The following is a 26,454-nucleotide window of genomic DNA, read 5'->3' as shown; positions in this document are numbered from 1 at the left end:
CCTGTAAATAATCCAATGCTGGCCCGATCGGAGAGGTGACCTTGAGTAAAGCTCCATGGATCCAAAACAGTGTCGAGTCAGCACCAAATTAAGAGAGTCCCACCCAGCCCGGTGTTCACAACAGCATCGCAGACCCAAATGTTTTTTAACCAGTGGAAATCTAAATTCAAGGATGTGTTTCCTTTCCTTGATATTTGACCTCATGTCTTAACCAAGAGACAGATTGTCTGATTGACTGAGAATGATGGTGACCCAGAACGTTTCTCTGCAGGGTTGCTTTGAATTACTTCATGTATCAAAAGAAGTTGATGACCGAACGCTGCCATTGACATTGATTCTGCATGTCAAAAAAAAAAAAATAAAAATTCCCTTTGCTGAAGGATAAGTTCTCATATCTGCTTTGTTGCATTTCATACTTGACCCTTGCGTAAAATATCATAAGGACCTGTGGGGGAACCTATAAATTTTGTATCATGATTTATCTGCTACAGTTAAAGTAAAAAAAAAAAAAGTTCTAAAGCACTCGCTGTCATTTCTGTAGGTCATGTATATCTGATTCTTCCCTGGAACATAATCTGGATAAAAGCTACACATAAAGGGTAGAAAAGCTAAAACGTCGTTTTGTTCTAGTCCTAACACGACACACCTAAGTTTAATTTCCAGAGGCTGTTCAGAGCCCTGACTAGTTGAGTCGGGTGTGTGTGGCGAGGCCTTGTTTAATAAGCTGCTGAGGATCGCCCTCCCTCCGCATGCCGTGAAGAACTGTGTGAGCGATGACCTGAGCTGCTGTATCTAATTCTTGGCTTCCACATGCTCCATCCAGAGAAGACGTGGGCTCTGATTGCATTCACCAAAGTAAGAAGATGAAGCTGACATCATCATCTAGATTCCTTCTATGTTTCCTCAAAAAAAAAAAAAAAAAAAAAAAAACCAAGGGATTCATGCTTCATTCATGTGTCTCCCACGGAGTTGGAACAACCCTCAATATGGAATTCCCAGACAAGGAGGGACAGAGAATGCAAGCTAAGTAAGGAGGGGGTGGGGGGTGGGGGGACAAACCTGTACTCTCTACATTTTTAAGACAAGGGGTCATGATCCAACCTTCTGACCTATGGGTTAGGAGACAGAATCCAGAGAAGCAGTCAGATTAACACCCAGTATGTGTGCTTCAGCAGCAGTGGCGTCCCCTTAGTCGGAGAAGGAATGTCCTTACGCACGAGCATCCAAGATCTTTGACGTAAAACACTCCAGTATTCCCTGTTCTGTCCAAGGATATGTTTGTTACCATGGTAGCCAAACGCTGCTCTGGGACAGCTCGCGGTGCACATCCCACCGTTCCTCACAGCTGGGTGAACGGAAGTGCATTCCTAACCGTTCCTGACAAACGTTGCTCACCAGTTAAAAGGAGACACCATCCACTCACCCTACTCTGCAGTTATTTATCGAACCATTTGAGAGAACCCCCCCCCCCCCCAATCTTTCAGTTGTATTGAGACAGATAGTCAGAATTTAGTGGACTTTTACACTTGAGGAGAGTGAGTGGGTGTTCTTATATTCAGTCAAATATCCTTCAGTCAACAAAAAGATCTTTTTTTTTAAAGAGTTATATATCTATACATATATTTCCTCTGATTGATCTATCTTTTTTTTTTTGCAAAAAAACACTCATTATTCCTCCCTGCTGTCGAGCTGTGAAAACAATCACTCAATTTAAGTTTCTGGAGCTTCACAGCATCGCAGTAGGATGTGAATCAGTGGCTGGACAGCACGTCTATCTTTAAAAAGAAAAGGGGAGAGAGAGAGAGAGAGAGAGAGAGAGAGACGTGGAGAGAGAGAGAGGAAAGGAAAAACTTCCAGCTGAGCCTGATCCTTCCCATCATAAATAAGGAAAACGTTTGAAGGAAAAAAAAAAAAAAACAACTTTAACCAAGCGACCAGGAGAAGAGCTGATGACCGTAGCATGTGTGCATTTCCTCTGCACTCTCCTCAAGTCACTGCGATAGCTTTCACAGACTCCAGGGTCCTTAGTCTCTGTCTGCCCACTTACGCCCTAGCACCAGAACCAAGCTCTCCTCACACACTAGCAACGCACAAGCACTTTGCTCGGGATTTCAGATGGTCTCAAGTGAAATGTCCAGAAACTAGTTGAACTGTTTCTGTAAAATGTGTAATAAAATGAGCGTTTTACCTTAAATTTCACAGTCTCTGATTCAAAATAAGTACAAAAGTAGCTGGAAAAAATGTAGAAATTGCGCCATGCATCATAAACGTAAGTATGTTTTTCGGATCTGGAGAGAAAGACCACTTGAGAAAGAAACGTCTCTCTGAAAGGATGAACACTGGACTGGGTAAAAATTTAAGGAAAAGTACATAGCGTGAGATTATCTGACATGTTGACATTAGGTTTCAGTTATTTTAGCACAGAGAAATAGTTGAACACTCTTTCATTTTCCCTTTGAAACTGAATAAATGATGAACTCCCCAAGTCCTAGATCTTTGTATTTCAGTTGGTGCATAAACAGTTCAACTCTCTGCATCTCAACAGTACTTGAAAAATCATAAGATCATATGATTTTATTTATTTCTCGATAAATCACCTACTCATCGTGGTCCTCTACCTCCTGGATTCTGCCAACCCAGGAGAGTTACAGTATGGACTGGAGCCTGCAGTAGACTACAACTCAGTGTCTGTCCTCTGACAGATACAAGTGAATGCTAGACGAGAGGGAGAGAGGGGGAGAGACTGAGCACACAGTTAATTGGTCTATGGGCAAGGAACACACAAACATAGAAAAGGTTAGACGGAGAGAGTAAGAAAGAAACCGATGAAAATTTGTGGCTCGTCTACTTGTCTAACATAATCATGGAGTTACAAGAGAGGCCAGGGTCTTGGGATTGCTCAAACATGTACAGACGTTCACACACACACACACACACACACACACACACACACACATCTGAAATACAGGAGAGGCCAGTGTCTTGGGATTGCTGAAGCACACACAGACGTTCACACCCGTTCACAGTTTGGGTAACTCTCTCCACTAAAACGGTCCACATCTGGACACCAACCTCCACCCTTACGACGAGGCTCTGCTAACAGCATGAAGTGAACCATACAGGTCCGGTTTTCATCGTGGAGATAAATATCATCTCTCTCTCTCTCTCTCTCCTTTACACTCACACACACTTGACATCTTGTTTATAATCTTACTTTTTCTGCCCACAGACGTCGATCTTTGTTCCCCATGAGGAAATCGAGCCTTACGTGACACAGTAAGCTACTCTGGGGCTTGAGCCGAGAGAATATGACCCCGCAGGGCAGAAAGAGAGCGATGGTATCTCCAGGAGGAAGAGGACGAGGGTCCTCAGATGAATGAGACCTGTTGTTGGAGGCTTGTGATGTTAATCCACGTTTGAGAGATAAGATCTGATGAGGGCTAATATCAGGGCTGTGAGGATTTTACACTCATCCACGGAAACAGCGCTCAACTTCATTACAGAGAAACAATCCCTGTGTGCTGATATAAAACACTACCCTCTAAAACTCCTGGCTCAAAGAGGTCTGAGGACACTCAGTTAAAGAATACTCAGCACATGTAAGAGTGTGTGTTTGTGAGTTACTGTCACCGGCCTTTTAAAAGGAACGCAGCCAGTTTCATCCTGATGTATAAATTCTTTGGTTTATCAAGTCCTTGCATTCTAAGGATGGTCGTGTATTGAATTATTCCCTCAAAAAACAGATTGCATAACACGTTGGGCAGGAGACACCAGGTCTTTGCCAATCTACCATAATGTGCTCTGTGAATGAAAAATGAAACAAAAAAGTAAAAGAAAGAAAGAAAGAAAGAAAGAAAGAAAGAAGTGACTAAAGAGCCCTTTGAAAACTGATATCTGCAGCAGACGGAATTTGTTAACATGTATCTGGTGTCATGATTCAGGAATCTCCGTAGATAGCTTCCATACTCATCCCCATCTGAACATTATCTGCAGTCTAAATATCCATAACTTAAGCAGATTATGTTGTCAACACAACAGGCTAAAGGAAGATTTCAGAACTTTTTACAGCAGTCCAGATTCCTCCCGCAGAGACGGAGAAGAGTGGAGAAACACTGACCCCTCGTGGCAAAATGACAATAACAATAGAAAGACCGAGAGAACAGTTTACTGTATCTACACTGAACATACTATAATGCCTATTGCAACTAACAAAAGTACAGGATTTTTCATGCCAACGTTCACTTCCTAGTTATCTTATCATCTAATAGTATTTGTCCAGCACATTAACCATACTAATTACATGTATGATTATATTGCACTTTCTACAAATATAGTCATGTTGGGTAACGGGTCCTTATAGTTCCTGACGTTTTGTCTTGAATGACGGTCTGCTGATTCAACACTGTTGCAGATCGTTTGAACCATTACGTAATGGTTACCTTATGTCAGGATAAAATCACATAGAGACGTGGAGTCCGAGGGCGCACAGCAACCAAACAAGGATAAACAGAGGTAAACTTCTGCCGGGTATCCGGGGTGGCACGTGCTCGAGGCGAACGTTAGCCTGCCAGCCTGACAGGTGACGATAAGCCCTAGGATGACATCATGCGTTATCCGCACCCAGGTGAGGTCACCTACCGCAGGCAACGCCCGGAGGAAAAACCGATCACCTCGTGCGCGTTCCGGACGACAGCATCTGCCCTAGTTAAACACTAAAGGCCCGGTCGGCGAGTGCTATATCACATACTTAATATAAGAGAGCAAGCGTGACAGCTGGGATTTTTTTTTTTTTAAGTCATCTGCATTTGAGTTCCTGGCAGTGTGATTTACGCCTCAGGAACACACGAGATTGTATATCATCAGTAGATGTCTTTCGTCAAGATCTGGGTAGATCAAAAAAGCGCATAAATCGGAAATGTCACTGTGATAGCATTATGGATCCGTTTCATGTTGGCTTGCACGTTCTTTTCCGGAGATGGCTGGATTATCGTTCAGGTAGTTTGAAATGACTTTACAAGGCTATGGGCGCAACACTGATAACATGAACACAATGGAGTTATGGAGTTAGGTATTAACAAGGCTTTCCTGCTGGCATGCAATTTACACAGAGATTTACAAGCGAGCACTTCTGGGTTTTTTGTTTTTTTTTTTTAAATCAAGGCCTAAGGTCACAGTGATTCATTTCAACATCTTGTGAGTTCTCCACAGAAACACCAATAAAGGTGTTAGCCATACACTAACAACAACAAAAAAAGTGTATTGTTTTGTTTTCTCTGTTAGATGGGAGTTTGACTGCATTTCTGAGAGAGTTTAGTTCAGCTCCTAAATTATGAGCCTCCCAGAGAGAAATGCCCTCACAGGACACACCAGTGAATCTCGAACTTGAGCGGGACAGAAGTTGGGCTTTGGCCAAAACGGGTCGTATTTCCCTGTTCGGCCCTTTGTAGTCGCAGACAGACCTGGGTCCCCGTGCCCACTCAGGTGTCAGTCTTACGGCCTTTCTGACTGGATGTTCATACACTGGGCCTCTTTTAGAGAGACAGAGGAAGAGAGATGGCACCAAGTCTCTCCTTATGCCAGGATTAGATCCTATTAGACTCGTTTTTAATTAGCGACCCATTGATCCAAAGGCCTTACGCACACAGAACTCCTTTGTGGGTGACTTGATTTAAGGCGGGTTTTGTTCCACTTTGATAATTAAAAAAGGATATGAGGGATTTAAAGCATTAGATCATGTTTCCTCATTGCTACACAAAGGTTGAAACAATCATCTTTGAGTGAACCTGAAGTCAACATTGTGTCTTTTCTTTTCTTTTTTTTTTTTTATCCTGATACAAATGTTTAAGCAGAATATAACGATTAACCAAATAAAATGTTTGTCTCTCTAGAATGACCTCATGAAAATTTGTTTTGGTCCACTTTCTCCTTTTAATTAAATCAACTATATTTTTGAGGTGTTTTGTATATTAACTATTTTAAAACACTATTCAGGGTCCTTGATAAGGAAAAGAGCGTTTTCATTTCAAAATATTGTACAACCACACGTTCTGTCTTCAAGTTTGACATAGAAGTTGGTTTTTAGTCCAATTTAATTAGCTGTACTCCATACTAGGCCACTCATTCTGTCTCCAAAACACCAACAGTCACTCACACTCACACACGCTAGCTGGCAAGGAAGGGCAGGAAAAAGAGGATGACTTTGTGTGTTGTCCTGCCAGATTCTGTCAAACCTCAAAAGGTTGCCGTGGTAATGAAGAACCGTCTGTGTGCTTCCTGTATGTTCTGATAGGCATCGCACCAGCGTGCTAAGCTAACCTATCTGCTTCCTGTCTTTAATTATGAGTGCTGACAGACATCCAGCCCTGCACGTCCCGCAGTAGGGAGAAATCTATCAAAGGCCACTTTGTGTCCAACACAGTGAAAAACAAAAGAGAGTACTGCTTCCAAAACCTCAGATACAGGCTCCGTTATCCCTCAGGTTTCCCCAATCTGATTGAGCTGCTCTTCACAGCACGGTGCGCGGCTTTGAAAGGAATTAAAGGATAGAGGTAGCCAAAAAACAAGTTACATATCAGAGAGGTGTATTCTATGGGTTAGGCTCTACTTCTGAGCAATGTCACGGTGCCATTTTTACCTTTCTTAATAGCTGACCGTTAAGGAGGAGTTTATTAAATTGGCAGAGGGTTTGTACTTGACAAATTATTTATTTTCTGGCTTTGTGACTTGTGAAGGTTTACTTGTGGATCATAATTTTAAATCAAGACAAAATCACAGAACAACAGCATAAAAATAACAACAAGACAGGGATCAAAACACTGGATAAGTCTCGGCGCTGACAAGAAACCAATGAGCATGTACAGTATTTGGGCACTGATCAAGCTAGCGTAGCGTATTGTAAGTCATATGTGAAATTCTATGTGATTCAGTCACAAAGGAGGACGATGGCAACTTAAACCGCATTATGAGGTAATAGTCCACGCTGAGGGTCACGGAGTCCTTGAATCAGTGAGCGCCTTTCTGTACCAGTTGCGTAAAACGGTTTGTGATGGTGAGGGTCGTGTCAATGAAACGCTCCACACAGCTCACGAGACACGTCTCTGTCCTCGAGTCCAGCTTGGAACTTGGCTTATCCATGCACTTGTCCCAGCAGATGTCTGTGAAGTTGTGCACCTATAAAGGAATTACAGAGAACCTCAGTCAGCGACACATAACCACATAACCACCCTCCTGACATCACACGTGCAATAACCAAACACAGAACCACAATTACAGACTTTGTTCCATGTCTCTCATGTTAGCAATGGAGCTAAATATGCTCATTTTATGTTAGCGGCATACCTGTGCCTGGAACTGTGCTTTCTGCTGCTCCACGGCGATCATTCGTTGAAGTTCAGCGGCCTCTGCGTTTTCAGATGAACTTGTAGAAGGCATATCAAAACTAGAATGAAAATCAGCCATGTCAAAGTTATGTTATCTAAAGTAAGTGCACAATTACAAAATATTTTACGTAGGTCAAAGCCGGAGGGTGCACGCGAATCCAGGAACCCACAACTTCTCGTCGCAGAAAGATGACGTCAAGTCATCAATTGCAAGGTGTATGTACAAAAATACGGTGTAAATAGATTATTGTTCGTCATATATCAAATCAATATATTTTTTTAGTTTCAGAATTCTACTTTAAGCCTATAGAATTCGTTGATTGCACTTTCTATTATCTCTGTTTAAGCTTAAAACTTCTTTTCTCCAGTACGGTAGATGGCAGTATTGGGACTGTGCGCGGTGAACTCCAACGCGGCCCGTTTTATAAACTACTCGCAATGTCTTGGTTGTGACCTTGTATATTGTTCACCATGGCGAGTCTTACACGGATTGGCGTTGTCTGCCGAATTGGAGCCAAACGTACGTATATAAGCAAATAATATCCTTTCTCTTTTGTGCAAAGTGATTTAGTATTCAGTACTCTCGTCTAATAATCTCAGCGCACAAGAAAACCTTATAGTTAAGCCTTCTGAATCAGCCAGAAAAATAGACAGCACAGACTGTTACTGAATTTCTCAGACCAAGACAATTATGTATGAACAGATAATCCAGAATGACTGATTAAGATTTAAACAACTATACTTGTCAGTAAGCAACTGAGCTGTTGTCTATAATAAATGTAACGCTTTCTCTTATGTAAGGGAGAGTTGTAGTTATATCATTTACTTCGCCGGTGTTGGTTTTCCATGGTTCATTTTATATAGCCCATACTGTGACGAATTTACTTTACTGTGACCGTTTTGTGTTAACTAGCCAGTGTGACAGTCATGAACTTTTATAATGAAATCTCATTTGCATTTCATAATTGCTTGAAACGATATTACATAAGTGAGGTAACTAAGATGCGCACTTGAAGTCTCATAGCACACTGTAATATGTAACTTATATAACTATGTAAGAGCTGTAAACCTATGCAAGGTGGAAAGAGGTGAAAGGTTTTTTTCCCCCCACAATATGTTTACATTGTGATATCTTGTATATCTCAGCTTGAGCAATGCTGTCTGTGTATGACTGTCTGGCTGAGTTAAGTCTCAGTTCATGCAAAACTCTAAAGCCTCCAAAACTCTGAGAAATAATTTACCACGTGCCAGTATGAAGATGTGATACTCATTTACTAATCATTTTTAATTTTGTTTTACAAATGGAAGCAGTGAGCTAACTTTGCAGCATTGTTTTGAGGTGTGTGTGTGTGTGTGTCTCCGTATGTGTCTGTGTAAAGAACTGAGATGATAACATCACCTTCTGCTGTTTTGGGCTTCCCTTAGCTCTGCTCCTTAGCAACACCCTCCTTCCTCGGGGATTGGTCGCCTACCAGAAGAGCCGTGATGTGGAGCCATTCCGATTGGCCGTGCCACAGATTCAAGCTGCTCAGTCACACACAGGTTGGTGCAGAATATTAATAACAGATTTTGCCATCTTTCAGTAGGGCATAGACACTGTGCATGTTGCTGTTGCTGTTGTTGTTGTTGTTGTTGTTCTGTGTGATACAATTAGTCCAGTTCCTTGTTTGGACTACTTTCATTCACAAATTCTAAATCGTTTACATCTTTGCGTATGTGTAGTTGCGTGGTTTAGTGCTTGTGTGTATGTGCTCTGGGATTTTTGCCTTTCTTAGTCCCCCCCCCCCCCCCCCCCCCCCCCATGATTCACTGATTTGAAACAGCAGCTTTGATATAACTAATGGCCACTAGCATGTGCTTCTGCTCTTTGTCACATAACAGTGTATGTTGGGAATGGCTAGCACAGGCTTTCTCTGATGCATGCATAACTAACCTGAGCTGCACAGGGAGGCGTGATGTGGCATGTTTGAGAAAGAGCGAAGGGTTTGTCATAGCGTCTCCTAGAGCTCAGCTCACGTACTGACCGCATGAAAACATGTTACGCCTTTCGCGTTCCCCCCTTCACTCCTAACTGCCTCTGGCATCCAAACTCTACACTCTGTATGTTGCATCTGCCCTGTTTTTCTTTTTTCTTTACCTGTCCTTAACCTTTTGACATCTAGCCTGCATTTTTTTCCCTTTACCTGTCCTTAACCTTTTGACATCTAGACTGCATTTTTTTCCCTTTACCTGTCCTTAACCTTTTGACATCTAGACTGCATTATTTCCCTTTACCTGTCCTTAACCTTTTTACCACCTTTAACCTTTTGACCTTTAGACAACACTTTCTTTTGCCTGTACTGTATCCGTTAGCCCTCTGGACTACATTTCTTTCTCTTTCTTTTTCTTTTCTTTTCTTTTTTTTTTTTTTTTTAAATAACCTTACCTCCACTTGTCGCCCTGTGTTTCTCATCTCTGCTTTTGTGTGTCACGTTTCTTTCCCCCTTCATCGCCCCCGTCCAGCGACCTCCGGCTCCAAGGCAGCGTCCATGCACTGGACGAGCGAGAGGGTGTTGAGCGTGCTCCTGCTGGGCATGGCGCCCGCTGCCTACCTGTACCCAGGCCCTGTCCTGGACTACACTGTCGCCGCTGCCCTCACTCTCCATGGGCACTGGTAAGAGAGCCACCGCGCTGCGCGTTATACCCACGCTCGGCAACCCTCCGGTGGGAAAGCCACGGGGTACGCGGGCCTTCGGTCCAACCCTGTGGAAACTCACCTGTTTCAGCTAACTAAGGTTTTCTGAAGGGGAAAAAAAAAAAGAACCAGATGCCCTTGCTTTAGAGTGGAGTGTTTTGTAACAGTAGGAGAGAGGTTGCCAAATTCTGTTTTTAACTCTTCCCTCACTCAGGTATTTGACCTGTTTTGGGGTGGGGAGGTGAACAAGTTTGTGTTGCATTCGTGACCAGGCCAGGGCTTTAGTTCAGAAGTGGGGCAGGAGAGGGTTGGCGACCTCTGTTCTGTGGGGAGGGGGTGGCTGGGTTCTGCTGCCTTAGTAACCTCACCAGTGCCATGTTTCGTAAGTGAAAAGTTCAAGTTCAGAAGAGAAAAGGTAAAGTTCAGAAGAAATAAAGCTGATTTTTTTTTTTTTCTTTCTTTCTTTCTGAACTTTTGAAACATGTACCAGTCACAGTTTACAATGGTCTGTCTGCAGCTCTTAAAGCAACTCAAGACAAAAAAAAACAAACAAAACGAAAACAAAACCTTTTTGCATGTAAAAGTTAGCGGTGGTCCGTTCACACCCTCGAAACAGCTGAATTCAATGGGCGTCTTTGGTTTTTTTTTCCCTCTGTAGGGGCATTGGACAGGTGCTGACAGACTATGTCCATGGAAAGACAAAGATCAGACTGGCCAAAGCCGGTCTGTTCACCCTGTCCATGGTCACCTTCGCTGGTCTCTGCTACTTCAACTACAATGACGTCGGTGTCTGCAAGGCCATAGCCATGCTGTGGCGCGTCTAAACCCGGGGGCTGATGTTACCCGCACCGTCTTTTGGGAGGGGGGGGGGGGGGGGGGGGGGGGGGTTCATTATAGGGATTCAGAGCTGTGTCGAGCTAATTCAAAAGATGCCTCAACAAGACAAGCTACACCTTTTCCTGTTTGTTTTGTTTTTGTTTGTTTGGTTTTTTTTTTTTGGAGGGGTTTGTTTCTTTTGCCATGTCAGAAACGTTGCACTTTATTGCGTTTCAAGGACACTGCACAGATGTTTACTGTTGAGTCATGTGACCTGTGTTAATTTATTATCATTGCCATTGAGAATTTCAGTGGTTAAGTCCCCAGTGGGATTTTAATGTTGATGTTGTTGTTGTTGTTGTTGTTTAAATGTACTCAGTTTTGTTGGACATTTTACATCACTTGGCACCCAGCCCATCACAAATAGGGTTAAAATATTGAAGTGCACGACTGAGAAAGTCTAAAACTGTCAAAGTTTCGCACTATATGAACATTCCAGATCATCTCCATGAGATGTTGTACACAGTTAAATGATGAAAAGGTCTAATGATTTGCCCATGCGAGCAAACAGCCGCTGTCTTTAACAGCTACTGCTACAGTTATCCGTCTAGATCAAGTTCAAGCTCTAACTGAATTTTTTTTTTTTTTTAACCCAGCGGTGTTTGTTTAACATCAGACTGGACTCTGTTAGCTTTATTTTTGGCTCCTCTGTTCATTCATGTATTCAGACCAGATTTTTTTTTTTTAATGTTGAGTTTTACTCTCATCAGATTCTGATGCAAACACAACCTTTATACCTGTTTCTCTGTCAGTGCATTAGTGTACACACACACACACACACACACACACACACTACACTAACTCTGTTTAATGACCTAAATACCATTATCATCAATGTTCTAGTCCCATTAGAGTAAACAGTCCCACGTTCCCGCCTGACAAAAGGTTAAGAGTGGGGCAGATCACAGATATGGGTCAGAGGGAGGAATATGAGGCATAGGCTGTCACTGTCGCTAATGTAATAGGGTTATTTCCCTTCTGTATTGTGCCTCTTTGAAGGGAAGAAATTGTGTTTGTTTGATCGGGTTTCATGGCAGTAATGAGGCCTATTGGAAACACCTCACTTTTGTCAATAAATAATTACAAAAAAAAAAAAAAAACCTTGGCGTTTTAGTACAACTTTATTTAACTTTGTCATGTTCCTGCGTTTCTCGTATGACCAACACAACTCTCAAAAAATAGCTGTACTACTTTATCCATTCAGTTATGATCAATCCATTTGATCTCTTCTTCCCTCAGTTAACTAAAAAGAAAGAATGGTAATTCAAATTTATGTAGTATTTGTGTGTGTGTGTGTGTGTGTGTGTGTGTTTTAATGATTGAATGGTCCTTGTTTTATCCCTTATAAAGATAAACCTCTTATTCAGCTTGAAAGTCGAGACCTTGTCTAAATTCATACTGTTGTAATACTGACATGTAATACCTGTCTTTGAGCTCCCAGCTATCACAATTCGGCAAGCGTAAAAAAAGTCCAGACACTGTGGGCCATGTTGTGCTACATCACAGCCACGTGGGGGCGCTAAAATACCATTCATTTAAGTCAGCGATGCAAAACTGCAAAATTTCAGTCTTTGAAAAAATTAAGTAGCTAGCTGCAGTTCATCAGTATGTAGAAGTTAGTTGATGCAATATACTGTGAGGTTTCGTTTCTTTTTCTCATTTCAAGACTCCATTTTACATGTCTAATTCAGGTCAATGGTAGGGTCATGCCAAGGTCAGCGCAACACATGTCTGTTTAATAGTTAACAAGCCAGAATCTACTCATAAACTGGATACTGTACAGGAGACTACATGACTAGAGAGAACTAGTGATGGAGTGGGTTAAAAAAACTGTACCCCATAAAACCCAACTGAGCCCTAGAAACAGTAATGTGTGTGCTAACTGTCTCTACATGTTTCCTTTATGAATGTTTTTTCCAAAAGTTTAAACATTCCTGTGAGAGACCTGCATGAAAGTGATTGGCTGCAGGGCGCGTTCTCACACCATGCAGTGTGTGTGTGTGTGTGCGTGTGTGTGTGTGTGAGAGACAGAGAAAATAATCATTTCACTCTCACTATCCCTGTCACAGCGTTTCTCTTGACTGATTCCAGAATTAAAGGCAAAACCTCACCTGCCAGAAAGCACTAAAGACCGTGATTTTCTCATAACTGGGGGGTCGTGTTAGAGTCATCTCGGGAAAACATATCCAGTCTGGGCCTTCTTTTTTTTTTTCTCTCGTACTTGCATATCACCACAAACAGCAGTCATGACCTAGAGGACAGACGGCACACGGCTGTCACAAGGCATCACATTTTGTAATAAAGCAAGCTCAAGGCCCAGTCATAATGTCACTGACCTCTGTAATAATAATAATAATAATAAAAAAGACGAAAGACTGCCATGTGAATGAAGGGGGAGGAGCCTATCCTCACTCCGGTGTCTCTAGACACAGTGTTTTTACATAAGCCAATATCACCACTACGTGATCTCGTTAAACAGCATGGCTACATGCGTTTCAGGCATGTGCGCCGACGTGAAATTTCACCTCAATTCATGATAGCAGCTGACCAGTGACAATGACCGACTTCTGACGTCATAACATATAAGTTAAGTGTCAAGGCTTCCATTAGCAACACAAGGATGATTCAGTATCCTGTTCCTAATAATTGAGCTTGAATTTCAACAACATTTTCATATAGACGAGCATTGAAGTAACTACACTACAGGGTCAAAAGTCAGTTGTTTTCATGGAACCTGCATTTTGCTTCACGTTACAGAAACCTCTGCCTAAACCGTTATTAGGCCGATTAGATTCGCGTAATCATTGCCAGGCCTCCTGCGGTGCAAGTGGGGAAACCGATGACTTAAGTTTTTAAAACAATTCGCGGCTGTGTTGATTCATCAGTAATGATTGAGTTTCATGTCTGTCACCAATTCACATTATAATAATCAGATGTCTAATCATCCTACAGATCAGAACTCTTTCACTGTTGAGAAATGTTCTAGATTTCTTATGTAGGCTATGTGTCATTGTGGGGAAAGAGAATACACCAGCAAGTGACAATCCAGGTATCTGGAACATATTCGGTGTCCGGAAAAATCTGCTTGCAACACTCACTAACTAAATGCTGGGGTTAAACTACTTTATTTAGTTATTTATCTATATGTTTTTTTATTTATTTATTTATGGAGACTTGTGGCATAAATCGGTGCTAAAATATATCTAGAGCTAAAGCAAAACTGACAGGGCGAGATTTGTACATTCAGATTTGTTTGTCTGGTCAAACGACACGTGAAGCATTTTTTCTACAAGTTGTAACACCTGGCAGTCTTGTCAAAAATGCCACTCAAGATTACTGTACTGCATTCTTGTCATAACTGGGCTTGATAATAAAAGAAACTCGGCTGTTTACTGTGCGAGATGTTGTGGGTGGAAAAAAAAGGCTGTTCAAGATTCACCATTCCAGAGGCTGAAATCAGAGACAAATAAACCAAAGGTTTCTGCTCTGGCTTGAACGACCACAACTCTCCACATCCAGCGAACGTAGTCGGTCAAGAATAGAGAACATAGAGCCGTGCTTGGTTTACACAATATGAGTTCCCCAAATTCTTAGTAGTGAGGACAGACTTAAATTCCGAAAAAGCAGGTGAGTTCGGTGAGCTCTGTTGCTCATTTGCACGTCGCATCAATGACGTCCATGTCACCGTGCGGGTCATTTCACCTTGCCGGATGGACACCCTGATTCTAGCTTGTGAGCCAGGCAGGCTACTGCTTGGGAAGGTCTCCCACAGAAGTACGAGATGGGGAGGGGGGCAGGGTTCAGTTGACCTCAGGTTTCCACACTGGAAGCCTGAGGTAGGGGGAGCGGGGGAATCTATCAAATAACACACCCTCTAACTTTGCATAGCACTAATGCAATTAGTAAAATCAGTCACACTACGAAATGCTACCAAATAAACCACAATTCATTCATCATACTGTGAATATATAGTTTTAGAGACATATTGTTTCATTTTTTCTGGTTTGTGCGAAATCGTTAAGAATAATACCCACAATGGTCGGAAGACACCATCACACAACTCCAAGGCTCCCTGGCATGCACCAACTGGGACATCTTCGACGGGGACTTGAATAACAGGGTCGCTGTCATTACGGACTAGATCAGCTTCTGCATAAATACCACCATACCAGTCAAAACAATAAAGAGATATCCCAATTCCAAACCCTGTATCACTCCTCAAATAAAACAGAGCCTGAAAGAGAAACATAAAGCCTTCAGGATGAAAGACTGGGATGGCAAACCGCAAAATTAAAAAATGAGGTTCCCAAAGCAAAACTGAAATTCAAGAACAAACTAGAGCATAAATTCGTCAACACGAACACAAAACAAGCTTTCCAGATGGTGAAAACCCTGAAGGGCGTGAACCCAAACGCAATTCATGAACATCAACCCCCCCCCCCCCCCCCCCCCCCCCAACCCTGACCCTCTGAACTCAGTCACCACCGCCCCATTGCCCTCACATCCGTAATAATGAAGTGCCTGGAGAAACTGCTGTTACAAATTATTCTGCCAATTGTTAACCAACAACTGGACTCCCTCCAATTTGCCTACAGGGCCAAGAGAGGCATGGAGGATACAGTGGCCTGTCTGCTGCAGCACCTCCTCCTCCAGCACCTTGACTCCCCAGGCACCTTCCCCAGGATCCTCTTTGTGGACTTCAGCTCTGCTGTTAATACCGTCCAAAGGCACCTGATGATCCAGAAGCTACACCAGCTCAACACTCCCCCACATCTGATCCGCCTCCTGCACAGTTTCCTCAGTGAGAGACGGCAAGCAGTGTGCGTAGGCACAAGAACATCACCTGCACTTACCACCAGCACTGGAGCACCGCAGGGTTGTGTCCTGAGCCCATTTCTCTACACGCTGTACACCAATGACAGCACCATTCTTGCTCTTCTCGCAGATAACCATAACACCGTTGCACACTTCACCCTGTGATGTGAGCGTAACCAACTCCATCTCAACGTCAGGAAAACAAAAGAAATAGTAATCGGTACCCTGTCACCCCAGCACCCCGTCTTAATCAATAACGAAACTGTTGAAATACTGCAGCTACAGGTCCCTGAGGTGCAAAAGGTCTGGCTTTGGCAAAAGCCTTATACCCACAGCCATTGCAGCCCTAAACAGGATAAATCACAGAAGGAATTAAGAATCCTGGCTATATGTTGTGTCTATGTTACCTATGTGTGTACAGTGTGATGTTGATAGTGTAATGCTGATTCTCGCTGTGTACAGTGCTGTGGAAAAGAATTGTGGGGTTTGAGACAATCGTACGTCGTCTCCTCACCCAGCACAGGTGTGTCTCCAACATATATGACTTGAGTTGTATATTTGTAACTCACTGAGTTACAACCTGTTCAGATTTAAACGCGCTAATTTTACATACAGTTTGTTCAGTTTGTCCTACTAATCAGTAGCGTGGTAAAGTTGGTTTTATATTCGCATATTCGCTTGATATTCGGCGGCCTTGTAAGGGACCGTCTGCAAATTACACATTTTATGGATGTTTGCCTTTTCACATGCTCGTTGGTATTAAAAGAATATTCACTGAAAATTAATAAAATCAACTGTACACCTCTTCAACATTCTAGTGATTCCAAAATGAAGTAACTGACTTCCCACAACGCATATTTAGAAAAAATTCCTCTGTTTCAGGAGGTTTCTTAGAGAAATAAACACTAAAAATACATAAAATTACCTTTTCTCATTCTACATTAAAGTGTATCACTTACTACAGGTGAGAATTTGTCTAAAAAGTGAAATTACTAGTAACTAAAGAGGATTTACTTCTGAAAAATATTCACTAAAAAATCAACGACATGACCTTTTCTCATTCTGATTGCTGTAGTACTTCACAATAACAGTGTCTTGCTTACTACAGGTGAGATTTTTCAGAAAGGTCAATATATATGAAAGCAGGGGTCATTTATTATTGAAAAATATTCACTAAAAATCAGCTAAACGACTTTTTCTCATTCTGATTGCTGTAGTACTTCACAATAACAGTGTCTTGCTTACTACAGGTGAGATTTTTCAGAAAGGTCAACATGCATGGAAGCAGGAGTCATTTATTTCTGAAAAATATTCACTAAAAATCAACGACATGACTTTTTCTCATTCTGATTGCTGTAGTAGCTCCCAGTTACAGTGCAAAACTTACTACAAGTGAAATTTTTATGAAATGTCAACATCTGGAAGCAGGGGTCAATTATTTCAGAAAAATATTCACTAAAATTCAACTTAATGACCTTTTCTCATTATGATTGCTGTAACATTTCCCAACTACAGTGTGTAACTTCCTACAAGTCAATTTTTTGTGACATGTCAACTTATATGGAATCAGGGGTCGATTATTTATGAAAAATATTCACTACAAATCAACCAATAGACATTTTCTCATCCTGATTGCTGTAGTAATTCCCAACTATAGTGTGTAACTTACTACAAGTGAAAACTTTGTGAAATGTCATCTTATATGGAAGGAGGGGCCAATTATGTCTGAAAAATATTCAGTAACAAACAAAGACATGACTTTTTCTCATTCTGATGGCTGTAGTACTTCACAATGAGAGTGTGTAAGTTACCATGGATGAGGTTTTTGAGAAAGGTTCATGCTCTAACTAGCGACTACTACAGCCTTTGGAATTCAGTAATGTCATTTACTTTTTTGAATGTGTTTAAAAGAAATAATTCACTCCTGTTCCACTGATGGAACCGAACTACTGCTGTTTTCCTGTCTAGGCCACCTGTGAAACAGGAGGGCTTTGCCATATTCCTGAAAATAGACAGTCACTTCTTGATCCTATGCTTGAGATGGCTGCCAGTGCAGGTTGCAGGCTGAAAAAACCCTCATGTCCTTGACTTCATCTCCCTGTTCAGCTCCCATTTCACAAAATTTCCACATGCAGTAAGCAAGACACTCTAAAGTGGATCTGCTACAGCAATCAGAATGAGAAAAGGACATGTCGTTTATTTTTAGTGAATAATTTTCAGAAATAATTGACTCCTGTTTCCATGTAAATTGACATTTCACAAAAACTTCAATTGTAGTAAGTTACACAATGTAATTGTGAAGTACTTCACCAATCACAATGAGAAAAAGTCGTTTAGTTGATTTTTAGTGAATATTTTTCAAGAATAAATGACTCCTGCTTCCATGCATGTTGACCTTTCTGAAAAATCTCACCTGTAGTAAGCAAGACACTGTTATTATGAAGTACTACAGCAATCAGAATGAGAAAGTCATGTCGTTGATTTTTAGTGAATATTTTTCAAAAATAAATGACCCCTGCTTTCATATACATTGACCTTTCTGAAAAAATCTCACCTGTAGTAAGCAAGACACTGTTATTGTGAAGTACTACAGCAATCAGAATGAGAAAGTCATGTCGTTGATTTTTAGTGAATATTTTTCAAAAATAAATGACCCCTGCTTTCATATACATTGACCTTTCTGAAAAAATCTCACCTGTAGTAAGCAAGACACTGTTATTGTGAAGTACTACAGCAATCAGAATGAGAAAGTCATGTCGTTGACTTTTAGTGAATATTTTTCAAGAATAAATGACTCCTGCTTCCATGTATGTTGACCTTTCTCAAAAACCTCAACTGTAGTAAGCAAGACACTGTAATTGGAAACTACTACAGCAATCAGAATGAGAAAGTATTGTAGTTGATTTTTAGTGAATATTTTTCAAGAATAAATGACTCCTGCCTCCATATAAGTTGACCTTCCTCAAATTTTCGCTTGTAGTATGTTACGCACTGTAAGCAATCAGAATGAGAAAAGGTGTATTGGTCATTTAGTTGATTTTGTGAATATTCTTCTGGAAGGAAAAGAATCCCTCTGAGTTCCACGTAATTTGACTTTTCAAGAAATTCTCATTTGTAGTGAATATTTTAAAACCTACTATTATGTCAGAAGGCGAACATCCATGAAATGTGTAATTTGTATACGGTCCCTTACACAGACGTAGCGACTGGAGGTATAATGAAAGTGTCGTGAAGCTGTTTTTGGATAAAAATCGATAATGACAACAAAAATTGTTATTTGCTTCTCACACACCACATTATAGTGTACAGTCCATGCCCTCGAACATGTAGGAAAGCTTAAAACCGAATATCCAGCGAATATCCCAATCTAAAACCAACTTTACCACGCTTTAATCAGTCTGGATAGAGTGTAAATTTTGCGCATTTAAATTATGATAAAATCGACTCGTCTCTTGTTTGTTTTCTGTCAGTTCTTTCACACCGTGTTCTTTCACCGGCCGTTTCTTGTTTCCCGTGATCCGCTTTCTACTGTCCCCTCCCCCTATGACCTACTGAACTGTTTGATGACGTTCGTATAAAAAGCGACAGCCTCCGCTCCCTTAGCAGAATCGCGTTGCCTTCTGGCGTAAAGTGGTCGTAAAAGTAAGACGTTATCTTTCAGCATGTCTTGCGTCAAGCCTCAAACTGCGGGTAAGGCTATGCACCAGTCTCTCCCTCTATCCTCCAAGTGTGACCTGATTATATTCTTTATTGTGGAGAACCTATTTTCAGCATGACAGGTAGTATGTACGCTTTAGTTTAAAGATTACATCTTTACCGTTGGGCTGGAAATGCAGCGTTCTAGAACTCTTATTGTATAAGTGCAAATACACAGAGGTATATGTCTGGGTATCTGTGCATGTCTTTGACGAACAGGTTGCAAAAGCTGGTTTCTGTATAAAACTGCATGTAATATAATAATTATAATAATTATATAAAATTATTGTTATTATCATTAATTATTTCTTTTATGAAAAATAGCATTATGTGTTGGGTGTGTTATGGCTAGAGACAAACTGCTATTCTTCTGAACTGAAACCAGAGAATATTTGTATTATTAGTGTTGTTCGTTCAATCAGCTCACTGACTTATTTACTTACCTACAGTGCCAGCTTATGTCCTATTGGGTAATGCCCCTCGTGGGGAAAATAGGGTAATATAATGACACACTTAGGGGTAGGGGGAAAGGGTCCAAACCAAATAATCTTTGCCTTGGTTGGCTTAACCTTAATATATTGGTTATTTGTTTATTTATGAAGAAAAGGGACAGCATACTATTTCAGAATTACTTTGCCTTTCCTGGGGACTGTGAAGAGAGGGCCTTTTAAGGACTGTGCCGAACCTTTTTCTTTTAACGAGCGTAGAAGATTTAGGTCGTTTGACAGGCGGGAAAAATTGAATCTGACAGCTCCTGACTAAGATCTGATTGGCTGTGTCTGTCTCTGTGCAGCCGAGAGCGTGAAGGCGGATGGCTACTACACAGAGAGACACGGCCTCCAAAACATCGCTCCACTCGTACGGACCGTAGAGGAAACACCTGAGCCCATCTCCACCACGGTCAAAGGCACGATTCCCACCTGGATCCGTGGAAGTCTGCTCCGGAATGGCCCCGGAAAATTTGAATTCGGGAACACACAGTATGTACAGCAACAGGAAAACTGACACTGACTTGCCCTTTGAATCGACCTCTTGGTACCTTATGGCGTCCCCTCGCATTGCCGTAAAACTTCCAGCAAAAACGCCATTCCTTTCTAACTGTGTTATTACTGATAGTATGCATTGCTACATAGCACATTCATAGTTATGGAATATTCAAATGCTTATTGTGTACATGAAATCAACGTGTTGGTGCAGAGGGCGACAGACTATGTACAAAAAATGACTATTCTCTAGTGATCCACTTGTTCAGTCTTTATCACCCTCACCCCCCACTCTTTCCCTCATTCTCTCTCTCTCTCTCTCTCTCTCTCTCTCTCTCTCTCTCTCACTCACACACACACACTCAGCTATAATCACTGGTTTGATGGGATGGCCATGTTACACCGCTTCCAGATTGAGGATGGTAAAGTGACCTACAAGAGCAAGTTCCTGCGCAGTGACTCCTACACGCAAAACGCCGAACGGAACCGGATCATGGTGTCCGAGTTTGGAACCCTTGCCATGCCTGACCCCTGCAAAAACATCTTCCAACGCTTTCTCTCACGCTTCGAAATGTTCAGTGAGTACATGGAGATTGAGATTCAACCAATCAAATTGTTCAACCACCATTGTCTCCTGGGGGCGTATGGGGAATACATGTGATGGTTAAAGATATCACAAGTGATGGACAGACGACTTCCCTTTGCTTTGTTTTTCCCTGTCAGTGTTTGTTCTGCTAAGCTTCTCTTTCCTCTAGTTTCTCAATTACACTATCATGTTAACATTTTTATGGAACACTTGTATAACTCTTAGTTCACCTCTTTCACCTCCTTTTTTTTTTTTTTTGTCTGAAACTCCATATCTCCCGATACAGAGCCCCTTCAGTTCAACACAGCTGACACTGGGTCAGCTATGTGCAATGAAAACTGACAGTTACTTTTTCATCCGGAGCTTTTTGACACCTCAGCACGTCAGAATTCTCGCAACTAATTTGATTTAATTTCACCTCAGGCACTGACACTGAGTCTCCCTGAAGTCTCTCCACGTTGTCCCCTGTAGTCAGCAGTGTTTTGGCACCCGCCCCAAACATTCTTTCACTCAGAGACTTATGCTTTTACACACCGCAGCTGCACAGCGGAACGAAAAGAATCTTTTAAAAAAATTGCAACGCTGAATGGGTTATAAAGATAAAGAATCTGTCGTTCTGATGTATGTGGCTGATCTGTAGATTCGCCACCTCGCAGAGAAAACCTCCCGACAGACGCTGTGTTTGGAATTGCGTGGTTCTGCCTGAACCGCGCCTTCGTTGTTTTAAACGAAAACACATGACTTCAATCTGCAGTCCCTGAAGTGCTCCTCTGCACAGGCGGAGGGGAAGCTTGGCTTGAATCCAAACTCTTACATAAAAGAGGGTGAGAAAGGGAGGAGGGGAAGGAAAGATTTCTCCTTTGGGGACCTCAGACCCCCCCTGCCCCCCCCCCTTTTAGGGTTTTGTTCTCTTCCCTTTTTCTCTGCAGCTGATCTGACCTGTCTTTCATAATGCAGTTGGGGAGAAAAGGAAAAGGCAAAATTCTTACAAAGCATTTTTTTCGTTGGGTTTTTTTTTTTGTTTGTTTGTCTCATGTGAGGGACACAATGTACTGATGTTAAAATTCGCCGGTTTATCTGTAGACTCCATGGTCACTATACGCCGTATTGAAGCAGCCCATGACTGAAGGCCCTCACTCATAGCTTACAGTGTTAACATGCTCTTGTTTACTGCAGGGTCCCCCCCCGCATACATATTTTTATGTTGATGTCAACACTCAACTCAGCCTTCTTTTTATTGTCTGTGTTTGCAGAACCCACTGACAATGCCAGCGTGAATTTTGTTAAATATAAAGGGGACTATTATGTCAGCACAGAGACCAACTTCATGCACAGAGTGGATCCAGATAATCTCGAATCAGTAGAGAAGGTATGAAGTCATGAATGTAGCCATGCTGTAACCATAAAAGACACAAAATCTTAATATGACACTATTAAGACTTTGTCTCTTTGAGAACACTGCTATTTCCCTTATTTGTGCATTGTGTATAATTATCACATATTACACAGTGATTCTTTGTCCCCCATTCTAATTCGTTTTTTCCTGGTTACAGGTGGACTGGAGCAAGTTCATTGCCGTGAACGGGGCCACTGCACACCCCCACTATGACCCAGATGGTACAGTCTACAACATGGGCAATTCGTATGGTAGCAAAGGTCAGAAGGACACTCTCAGGCTGACCCCCACAATGGCCTGTCTGTATGCAGACGAGTCCACACATTTTCTGTTTTGTAGCCTTGGGTATGAACTAAAATATCTCTCTCTCTCTCTCTGTTTCTGTTTCTTTTTTTTTTTTTTTTTTCTTTCCCCCATCCAGGGGTTTTTTACAATATTATCAGTGTTCCACCGGAGAAAGAGTCACCTGAGGACACCCTACAGGGGGCAAAGGTCATATGCTCAATTGCCCCAGCCGACAAATCCAGACCCTCCTACTACCACAGCTTTGGTAAGGCCCACATAATTAACAATAATAGTAGTAATAATAATAATAATATTAATATAACAATTAACGGGTTATAAAGTTCTAGAACTTGGAAATGTATCCTCTTTGTCATTGTGAAATTTTCTGGAAATATCAAATCACCACATTTCGTTATGTTCTGTGATTTTCCTGTTAAAAAAAAAAATATTCCAGCCATGTCGGAGAACTACGTGGTGTTTATTGAGCAGCCGATTAAGATGGACTTGTTTAAGATCCTCACGAGTAAACTAAGGGGTAAAGCTCTGAGTGATGCCATCTACTGGGACCCAAAGCAGGAGACTGTCTTCCACCTCATCGACAAACACACAGGCAAGGTGAGGCTGGGGACTGAAAGAGACTGAAAATGGCCACAAAGCAGTAAAGATGGAAACTTAATTTGTTGCTATCTAATATCATCTCTGTCGCTCCTGTAGGACTGTTTGCAGCATGTTCGTCGTACAATGTCCCTGCGCCTTATAGCGCGCTCTGTGTGTGTGTGTGTGTGTGTGAGTTTATACATGCAGTGTGTATGACCAGTACAATGGCTGTGTGGGGAAATAAGAAGGAATGCATTGTGGGAGATGTAGTTTCTAGGCTACTTTATGAGTGTGTTTTTGCTATGCATTTCTGTGTTCAATAGGAGAGCCGGGTGAAGTACCACTGCAAAGCCATGTCCACCTTCCACCAGATCAATGCGTTTGAGCAGGAGGGGTTTCTCATGGTCGACCTGTGCTGCTCCGACAATGGTGAGGCCATCAACAATTACCTCATCCAGAACCTCCGCAAGTCAGGAGAGGCACTCGACAAGGTGAGCACTGTCACATCTGCAATGTCCTTTTCGTTTCTACCTCTACGCGGTTAGCTATCTCATTTCTATGATGTTCTGTCCGTATAGCTTCCATTCACTGAGGCATAGAGATATCAGTGCAATAATATAGTTTACTGCACTGATGGCTGTTTCAGGTATACAGCACCATGGCCAGGGTGTTTCCACGACGGTTTGTTCTGCCCCTCAACATAAGCGATGAAACACCGCTGGGCCAAAACCTGAATACCCGACCTGGCAGCGCCGCCACTGCCGTCTGCCAAACCAAAGACAAGGTAGATGGAAATATTTAATCCGCTTCCGCCATATAAAACAGAATTAAAATGCCAGTGAAAGTATCATTTCTGCAAAATTAGCACGTTGTGAGTTTAATAGACAAAGTCCGGTTGGGGGGGGGCGGTTTAGAATATGTGTGAATCTCATTGTGGTCCCATTTGCATTTCCTTTCAGTTACAGTATTAAATCGAGAAATGTTCTTATTTCTGCACCGCATCTCCTTTGACCAAAGCATTTCACTCCTCACTTTGCCCTTTTATTTATTTATTTTTTTTCCGTAGGTGTTTTGCACCTTTGAGGATCTCCATGGCGATGACCTGCTTGAGTACGGCGGTCTAGAGTTCCCTCAGATCAATTACAGCAAGTGTAACACGCGTCCTTATCGTTACTTCTATGGCTGTGGCTTCCGTCACCTTGTGGGAGACTCGCTTATCAAGATGGATATGGAAGGAAAGCACCTGAAGGTGAGTCTGGGAGTCGTAAACACTATATGCCCGTTGGCGGCTGCTTAAAGTATGCAGCTGAACTGGAATACAGTTCCTGCAAGTCTTCTGTATTTGGAAGGGACGAGGAAGGCAACCGTGTCTGTATGCTGAACCATCGTGACTGTGTTTGATTGACAGGTGTGGTCTCAGCCTGGTTTCTACCCATCTGAGCCTGTCTTCGTTCCTAAGCCTGACGCTGAGGAAGAGGACGATGGAGTCATCCTCTCTGCGGTCTTGACACCTGTGGAGGTAAAACCTGAAGTCGCGCTCGATTTTGTTTATCTGGAAAAACAAATTAACACAAATTAACATGAGTTGTTTTTCATGCTTCGTCATTCACAAGGGCAGTTAATCAACAGTCTGTAAGACTCAGAGTAGCGAATTAAGTTTATTTTATCCTAATTTTACTTTCTCTTATAAGGATAAGGGCACGTTTCTCCTGGTTTTGGACGCCAAAACCTTTGAGGAGCTTGGAAGAGCCGAAGTACCCATCAACATTCCCTATGGTTTCCATGGTGTTTTCAACCCCTCAGCGTAAAAATTCCCAAAAGTAGGCCAGCACATGTATGGCCGATTCAGTAAAGATGAAGGTTTGTCACAAAGCATGTTCCAACATGCTGCACTGCTAATGGACTCCACGTTTCTGTGGGTAACGGGGAGAGATACAAAGCCTTACTTTTCAATCATGGAAGAGCTTCCATGTGAGTTGTAATTTTAGTCACTTCAGACCCTCATTCCTAGCAACTCCACAAACCTCAAGCAGTGTTTAATCCACTCAGGTTGAAATCATTTAACCACAGACCCTAAGGCTGGAGAGCTGAGGCCAAACGTAAGCATACAGTTTTGCATTCAGTTGATTCCAGTGGAAAGTAAAGTACAGTGAGGATGGAGGGGAGGAGCTGACCGAGAGAGAAAAATTAGAGTTTGCTCTGACTAAACAGGGATGGAGCACAAAGCACGGAGTGGTTTTCTAACAGTGTTTCTCCAGTAAGGTCTTGGAAATATGAAGTTCCGCTGATCAGAAGTTCTTTCTTATCCAGTAAGTAAAGCCAAACAAAACCAAATCAAGATGTCAAAGATGTCCCCTCTTACACCATACCATTTTAATTAACAAAGCCTTTACATACCACTGAGAGTGTTTTCCCCTCTAAGGTATCTGAGGAGGCTTTATTTTGAAGTGTCCTTCAAGTGTTTATAACATTTTGTAAACAGTTCAGCATCAATGCAATGAATGTTGTATTAATTGTCATCTGACATTTTAGCCGCAAACAACTATATGTTTTGTAATACACTTCATAAATAATATGGGAATGTTGCCAAGCTAGCACTTCTTACTACTTACTTTTCAGTTATTTCGTTTTTATATCATGTTTTTTTTCAGTTTCATTTTTTCCCCAAAAAATATCAGCATGTGGCGGTTAAAATATACCATATTTTTATTTTCCATTTATTCATAGAATACTAACACAGCACAAAATAAATGTTTATTATCTGTGCAACAATACAAGTACCAGTAATTTCTTGGAACCTGAATGGGTTGACTATAACTGAAGTGTCACTTTTCTACATTTTAATTGATTTTATTTTTTTTTCTACATTTTATGTATTATCATTCTTTTAAAAATGTGTAGTAATGCATGCACTTTTTTTTTTTTTTTTTTTATAATACAATGTTTTTTTATTGTAATAAATTACTGTTGATAAATTTGCTGTATTTGTCCAAGGTTTCTTGCATACAAGAAATTAACTGTGATTCATGTTTATTTGTTACATTTATCTGTTTATATATTGTATTTTAATATAATCGAGAGCCTCTATAATGAGACCACAATTTGAACTTTTCTAGTTAAAATAAGACTGACATGCATGTTTCAAAATCTTTACAGTTTTAAATGAA

General features: G+C 41.5%; 3 protein-coding genes across 3 annotated transcripts; 2 read left to right on the top strand and 1 right to left on the bottom strand.

Moving 5' to 3' along the window:
* Positions 1–6,716: 6,716 nt before the first annotated feature.
* Positions 6,717–7,535, bottom strand: timm8b (translocase of inner mitochondrial membrane 8 homolog B (yeast)). Its single transcript, XM_030792859.1, has 2 exons — positions 7,339–7,535; positions 6,717–7,170 (listed from the first exon to the last, which is right to left on the bottom strand). Exons 1-2 carry the CDS (start codon positions 7,456–7,458, stop codon positions 7,003–7,005), a joined length of 288 nt encoding a protein of 95 aa, XP_030648719.1. The 5' UTR covers positions 7,459–7,535; the 3' UTR covers positions 6,717–7,002.
* Positions 7,536–7,850: 315 nt separating this feature from the next.
* Positions 7,851–10,893, top strand: sdhda (succinate dehydrogenase complex, subunit D, integral membrane protein a). Its single transcript, XM_030792933.1, has 4 exons — positions 7,851–7,899; positions 8,805–8,921; positions 9,882–10,032; positions 10,712–10,893. Exons 1-4 carry the CDS (start codon positions 7,851–7,853, stop codon positions 10,875–10,877), a joined length of 483 nt encoding a protein of 160 aa, XP_030648793.1. The 3' UTR covers positions 10,878–10,893.
* Positions 10,894–19,364: 8,471 nt separating this feature from the next.
* On the top strand, positions 19,365–26,110 carry bco2a (beta-carotene oxygenase 2a). The gene is made up of 12 exons (XM_030792755.1): positions 19,365–19,434; positions 20,234–20,420; positions 20,790–21,001; positions 22,263–22,378; positions 22,563–22,665; positions 22,827–22,955; positions 23,145–23,305; positions 23,611–23,778; positions 23,934–24,071; positions 24,354–24,536; positions 24,696–24,806; positions 24,979–26,110. The coding sequence occupies exons 1-12, from the start codon at positions 19,407–19,409 to the stop codon at positions 25,093–25,095; spliced, it is 1,653 nt and encodes a 550-aa protein (XP_030648615.1). The 5' UTR covers positions 19,365–19,406; the 3' UTR covers positions 25,096–26,110.
* Positions 26,111–26,454: the final 344 nt, after the last annotated feature.

Source organism: Chanos chanos, chromosome 15 (genome assembly GCF_902362185.1).
Source record: "Chanos chanos chromosome 15, fChaCha1.1, whole genome shotgun sequence".
Lineage (NCBI taxonomy): Eukaryota > Metazoa > Chordata > Actinopteri > Gonorynchiformes > Chanidae > Chanos > Chanos chanos.
Note: the sequence above shows the minus strand (reverse complement) of the source record. Positions and strands in the feature narration are given on the sequence as shown.